This window comes from Ranitomeya variabilis, chromosome 1 (assembly GCF_051348905.1).
Source record: "Ranitomeya variabilis isolate aRanVar5 chromosome 1, aRanVar5.hap1, whole genome shotgun sequence".
NCBI lineage: Eukaryota > Metazoa > Chordata > Amphibia > Anura > Dendrobatidae > Ranitomeya > Ranitomeya variabilis.
The window spans coordinates 784362426-784369754 of NC_135232.1; the positions used below are offsets into that span (position 1 = coordinate 784362426).

The 7329-nt window shown below is 43.1% G+C and overlaps 1 protein-coding gene across 1 annotated transcript in view; it reads right to left on the minus strand.

The window, feature by feature from the left end:
• IL12RB1 (interleukin 12 receptor subunit beta 1) overlaps positions 1-6824 on the minus strand; it is a 252964-nt gene extending 246140 nt beyond the window's left edge. Inside the window, exon 1 of the mRNA XM_077256322.1 lies at positions 6670-6824. Within this exon, the coding sequence (XP_077112437.1) occupies positions 6670-6775 (106 nt within the window). The 5' untranslated portion in view covers positions 6776-6824. The remainder of the gene's footprint in view (positions 1-6669) is intronic.
• Between the last annotated feature and the right edge of the window lie 505 nt (positions 6825-7329).

The window sequence follows — 7329 nt, forward strand, 5'->3', positions numbered from 1 at the left end:
GTACTCAAAATGACCTTCGGGCGTATTGAATGCGGTTTTCCATTCATCCCCTTGCTTAATGCGCACAAGGTTGTACGCACCACGAAGGTCTATCTTGGTAAACCACTTGGCACCTTTAATCCGGGCAAACAAGTCAGACAACAGCGGCAAAGGATACTGAAATTTGACAGTGATCTTATTTAAAAGCCGATAGTCAATACAAGGCCTCAAAGATCCGTCCTTTTTAGCCACAAAAAAGAATCCCGCACCAAGAGGGGAAGAAGACGGACGGATGTGTCCTTTCTCCAGAGACTCCTTGATATATGAACGCATAGCGGTATGTTCAGGTATCGACAGATTAAACAGTCTTCCCTTAGGAAATTTACTGCCTGGAATCAAATCTATTGCACAGTCACATTCCCTATGAGGAGGCAATGTACTGGATCTGGACTCGCTGAAGACATCCTGATAATCAGACAAATACTCAGGAACTTCCGAAGGCGTAGAAGAAGCAATAGGCACAGGCAGGGAATCCTCATGAATACCACGACAGCCCCAACTAGACACTGACATAGCCTTCCAGTCAAGGACTGGATTATGGGTCTGTAACCATGGCAGCCCCAAAACAACCAAATCATGCATTTTATGTAGAACGAGAAAACGTATCACCTCGCGGTGTTCAGGAGTCATGCACATGGTAACCTGTGTCCAATACTGCGGTTTATTTTCTGCTAATGGCGTAGCATCAATACCCCTAAGAGGGATAGGATTTTCTAATGGTTCAAGAATAAAACCACAGCGCTTAGCAAATGAGAGATCCATAAGACTCAGGGCAGCACCTGAATCTACAAACGCCATGACAGGATAAGATGACAGTGAGCAAATCAAAGTTACAGACAGAATAAACTTAGGATGCAAATTACCAACGGTGACAGGACTAACAACCTTAGATATACGTTTAGAGCATGCTGAGATAACATGTGTAGAATCACCACAGTAGTAGCACAAGCCATTCCGGCGTCTATGAATTTTCCTCTCATTTCTAGTCAGGATTCTATCACATTGCATCAAATCAGGTGTCCGTTCAGACAACACCATGAGGGAATTTGCGGTTTTTCTATCACATTGCATCACATCAGGTGTCTGTTCAGACAACAACATGAGGGAATTTGCGGTTTTGCGCTCCCGCAACCGCCGGTCAATTTGAATAGCCAGGGACATGGTATCATTCAGACCTGTGGGAATGGGAAAACCCACCATAACATTCTTAATGGCCTCAGAAAGGCCATTTCTAAAATTAGCGGCCAGTGCACACTCGTTCCAATGTGTCAGCACGGACCATTTCCGAAATTTTTGGCAATACACCTCAGCCTCGTCCTGGCCCTGAGACATAGCCAGCAAGGCTTTCTCTGCCTGAATCTCAAGATTGGGTTCCTCATAAAGTAAACCGAGCGCCAGAAAAAACGCATCAATATCAGCCAATGCCGGATCTCCTGGCGCCAACGAAAAAGCCCAATCTTGAGGGTCACCCCGTAAGAATGAAATAACAATTTTTACTTGTTGAGCAGAGTCTCCAGACGAACAAGGTTTCAGGGACAAAAACAATTTACAATTATTCCTGAAATTCCTAAACTTAAATCGGTCTCCTGAAAACAGTTCAGGAATCGGAATCTTGGGTTCAGACCTAGGATTTCTGGTAACATAATCTTGTATACCCTGCACACGAGCGGCAAGCTGGTCCACACTTGTAATCAAGGTCTGGACATTCATGTCTGCAGCAAGCTTAAGCCACTCTGAGGTAAAGGGGAAAAGAAAAAAAAAAAAAAAAAAATGAGAGAGGGAAAAAAAACCTCAAAATTTTCTTTCTTATAATCCCACTTCTGCAATGCATTAAACATTTAATACTGGCCTGGCATACTGTTATGACCCCAGTGGACAGGGTCTCAGAGGAACGTGTAAGTCTGCGAGATTCAAAAATCCAGCTCATAGGGCTGTGGTAACTGGGTTGATCAAATAGCTACTCCTAACGCCAACACTAGAAGTAGCCGGGGATCATGCCTACGGTGATCGCTAGATGACTCGCGCCAGCCGGAGAATCTAACTACCCCTAGGAGAAGAAAACAAAGACCTCTCTTGCCTCCAGAGAAAGGGACCCCAAAGCAAGATACAAGCCCCCCACAAATAATAACGGTGAGGTAAGAGGAAATGACAAACACAGAAATGAACCAGGTTCAGCAAAGAGAGGCCAGCTTACTAATAGCAGAATATAGCAAGATAACTTATCTGGTCAACAAAAACCTTATAAAAATCCACGCTGGAGATTCAAGAACCCCCGAACCGTCTAACGGTCCGGGGGGGAGAACACCAGCCCCCTAGAGCTTCCAGCAAAGGTCAGGATACAGATTGGAACAAGCTTGACAAAAATACCAAACAAAACAAAAGCAAAAAGCAAGGAAGCAGACTTAGCTTGAAATACAGGAACCCGGATCATAGGACAAGAGCACAACAGATTAGCTCTGATTTCAACGATGCCAGGCATTGAACTGAAGGTCCAGGGAGCTTATATAGCAACGCCCCTGAACTAACGGCCCAGGTGAGGATATAGGAAAAGACAGAAGCTCCAGAGTCAAATCACTAATGACCACTAGAGGGAGCAAAAAGCAAAATCACAACACCTGGCCTCCTGTATTCACGGCTCATATCCCCTCCTCTCATGTATGCGTGGCTCTTCTCCCTCCCATCCCATATGCATGGCTCATATCCCCCCTCTTCTGTATTAATGGCTCATCTCCCTCCCATCCCATCCTGTATGCATGGCTCATATTCCCCCCCTCCTGTATGCATGGCTCATCTCTCATCTTTCACCTGCGGATTCCTATTGAGGAACAGGTGTAAAACGCTGTGGAATCCACACAAAGAATTGACATACTGTGGAAAATACCAAGCACCATGGGCACAGTAGATTTGGTTTTCCATAGGTTAACATGGTATTGAAAACATGAAGAAAACTGCTACGAATCCGCAGCGACCAATCTGCTGCGGATCCGCAGCCAAATCCGCACCATGTGCACAGCCTAATTCTAACACTAATTCTAACCCTAATTCTAACCCTAACCCTAATTGCAACCCTAACTCTAACCCTAACCCTAATTGCAACCCTAACCCTAATTGCAACCCTAACCCTAACCCTAGTGGAAAAATAGAAATAAATATATTTTCTTTATTTTATTATGTTCCCTACCTATGGGAATGATAAAGTGGGGTTATTTACAATTTTTTTTATTTTGATCACTGTGATAGAACCTATCACAGTGATCAAAATGTACCTGTAATGAATCTGCAGGCCGGCAGATTCGGCGGGCGCACTGCGCATGTGCCCGCCATTTTGGAAGATGGCGAAGCCCATAGGAGAAGCTGGAGGGACACCGGGAGGGATACCGGGACTCTGTAAGTATGGGGGGTGGGATCGGACAGCGGGAGGCGGAGGGGAGGACGGGGGGCAGAGGGGAGAGGAGGGCGCGGAGGACAGGATGGAGGAGTAGGAAACACTGATGGTGGTTACAGATCGCCGCCGTCAGTAGGTGGCGGGGTCAGATTGGGGTCTCCAGCCGTGGCTGATGATATTGCAACATCGGCCATGGCTGGATTGTAATATTTCACCAAGTTTCATAGGTGAAATATTACAAATTGCTCTGATTGGCTGTTTCACTTTCAACAGCCAATCAGAGCGATCGTAGCCACGTGGGGGCAAAGCCAGCCCCCCTGGGCTGGAGTACCACTCTCCCTGTCCCTGCAGGTCGGGTGAAATTTTAGTTAACCCTTTCACCCAATCTGCAGGAACGCGATCCTTCCATGACGCCACATAGGCGTCACAGGTCGGATTGGAACCGACTTTCATGACGCCTACGTGGCGTCACAGGTCTGGAAGGGGTTAATGCTTTTTTGGAGTGTTATATATCATAAAAATTTATCCCAGAGCACGTAATACTTTATGGCTGAGTAATTTAATCCAGAAAAAATGTCAACACTTTTTCTCAGTGTTATATAACACCACAATGTATCACAAATCACATAATGCACAATGGATCACACATTATATTCAAATTTTTCCCCCAAAAAAATGCTGCAACTATATACTTTGCAAGGGACTGCAGAGCCCTAATCCCTGTCTACAGACTGTATTCTGCCACTGTCCCTGCTACTGCAATTATCTGTCCCTCCCTAGACTAAATACAGAATGTATGTGATACAAATGGCAAAGCAAACAACTAACCCTTAGGCCATGTGCACACGTTAAGTATTTTTCGCGTTTTTTTCGCGTTTTTTCGCTATAAAAACGTGATAAAAACGCAAAAAAAACGCTTACATATGCCTCTTATTATTTTAAGTGTATTCCGCATTTTTTGTGCAAATGTAGCCTTTTTTTCCGCGAAAAAATCGCATCGCGGAAAAAAAAGCAACATGTTCATTAAAATGCGGAATTGCAGGGGATTCCGCACACCTAGGGGTCCATTGATCTGCTTACTTCCCGCACGGGGGTGTGCCCACCATGCGGGAAGTAAGCAGATTATGTGCGGTTGGTACCCAGGGTGGAGGAGAGGAGACTCTCCTCCACGCACTGGGCACCATATAAGTGGTCAAAAAATAAGAATTAAAATAAAAAATAGTCCTATACTCACCCTCGATGTGTTCCCGCCTCCACTGCATGCTGTCGCTTCGGTTCCTGTAGCTGCTGTGCGGTGAAAGACCTGCCGATGACGTCACTGTCCTGTGATTGGTCGTGAGCGGTCATGTGACCGCTCACGTGACCGTGACGTCACGGAAGGTCCTGTGCGCACACACCAGCTATAGGAAGAGGAACGGACGCCGCTGAGGAGATGTCTGGGTGAGTATAAGCATTTTTTTATTTTTTTTATTATTTTTAAACATTCTATCTTTTAGTATAGATGCTGCAAAAGCAGCATCTATAGTAAAAAGTTGGTCACACTTGTCAAACGCTATGTTTGACAAGTGTGACCAACCTGTCAGTCAGTTTTCCAAGCGATGCTACAGATCGCTTGGAAAACTTTAGCATTCTGCAAGCTAATTACGCTTGCAGAATGCTAAAAAAATGCGAAAAAAACGGGAAAAAAACGCAAAAAAAAAAATGCGGATTTCTTGCAGAAAATTTCCGGTTTTCTTCAGGAAATTTCTGCAAGAAATCCTGAACGTGTGCACATACCCTGAGGCTCCCGTCGCACTAGTAGTATTTGGTCAGTATTTTACATCAGTATTTGTAAGCCAAAACCAGGAGTGGGTGATAAATGCAGAAGTGGTGCACATGTTTCTATTATACTTTTCCTCTAATTGTTCCACTCCTGGTTTTGGCTTACAAACACTGATGTAAAATACTGACTAAATACTGCTAGTGTGATGGTAGCCTTAGAAGGGCACTTTGTGTAATGGTTCAGCTTCAGCACTAGTATATAGGACTCTGTTTTGTTATGCTGTGCACACACATGCCTGAACAAGCACTCTCTCCCTAAAATACAAAGTGTCACAGAGCAGTGCAATGGTGTCAGTGTGCCGACCCGTGTCATACCTGTTCTTTTATAATCCCTGACGATGCCACATGGGCAGGCAATCACAGCAATGCCACTACCAAGTAGGTTACGGCATTCGAGTATTTAAGTCGAGCACTGCCCAATGCTCGCCGAGTAAGGAGCACATCTGAGCACCGTGACACTCAAGTGATATCTGGGTATCACCGAGCACGTTCGCTCATCCTTAATAATATCCTGAATTAGACAGATATACTGTATTTGGTCTAGTTGTTTTAAACTGATGATTCAGGAACTTTTTAGTCAAAGTGATTACTAAAATGCTTTTATTTTCCAGTAATATTTTAAATACAAATCTCCTTTATTGCTTTTTTCATTCCTTTCTATTGCATTATCCTACTTGTCCCACTGTCTTCCATCTTTATGCTTTATCTAATTTTGTATATGTTGTGTACATGATTTTAATTTTATCCTTTATTGAAGTAAAAGCTGAGGTTTAGACAGTATATTTTCAGTTACATTAGAGATGTCACCTGCCAGTGCTGATACACCAGTCTGTACCGCTATAAGATGCCACTGCCCCAGTGACTCCTCTTATGTTGAGTAGAGAACGGCATCATGGTTACATCTACTGGAGGGGGAATATAAACTGACCCTTGATTGTGACTGTGTCACTTAGCCAGTAATATCAAATATACTAATTTATGTCAATCATGGACCTGCTACCTGATGGGAAATTGGGTTCAATGACTAATATGACCACAAGTAACTCTATTTGAATCCCCTTTATTCTTGATTTAGCCTAAATTCCAAATATTGTGTTAATTATTTCATTTTATCGTATATCCCAGGAGTGGACAATTAATTTTCTTGAGAGGCTTTCCAGACTTTCAATTTCCTTGGTCCTTCAATAGGGATGCTATTGGAGTTCATTAATTACTTTTCTCTAGTGCAGAATTTACTGTTCTCTCTTGGTTAGGGAAAGACATGTAGTATGAACTTTTGCATAGTTAAGCAGGACCAAAATGATTAAATATACAATATTTCAAAATTATTACTAATGACATACTTAAGCTTTTTCTTTTAAGTCTAAAGTGTATAATAAGTTCAAAATGTAACAGGAATAGATGCAGTGTCTGCACCACCTTACCTTTCTGTTGTCCAAAAGCGACATAAATTAGTAACATCATCCAACATAATATATTGATCCCAGCTGTAGACCCAGTAGATACTAGCGGCAATTTCATCCACATCATGGTTTGAAGTCCTCAACCCCCAAATTATTGTTACTAATTCGTTATGAGATGCTCATGGGACAATGGTAATTGTAGACTGAGCCAAAAGATCTTCTCTTCACTGCAGAAGTATTTCTCATAAACTGTAACTGAAATCATAAGTGGGGAATGTAGGTGACAAAATGACAACTGTCTTAAAGTAGTTCACTGCTGTGGTTTGTAGTAAGATGTTTCTGCAGAGTGAGGAGGTGTATGTAGAGCAGCTGACATACTTAAAACCACAGTCAAGCTATGCATGAGGCAGGTACAAAAAGACTCCTGTGTCTCTCACACTGTGGCGCGCTTCAACTATCCAAACAGGGATGTGAAACGAAAACGGCTTCAGTTGCCACATTTTGCACCTGGTCATCTCATAAGTTACTTCTGTTAATATGAGAACTTTGAAAAAGAAGACTTTTCATGCACGGTGAGCATTGTACTACTGCTTCAAGACAGCACATGACTATGCAGCAGATGGAAAATGAATTGTGTCATAGTCAAGTCTGTCTTAAAAGTGGGAAATTCCTTAACCAATC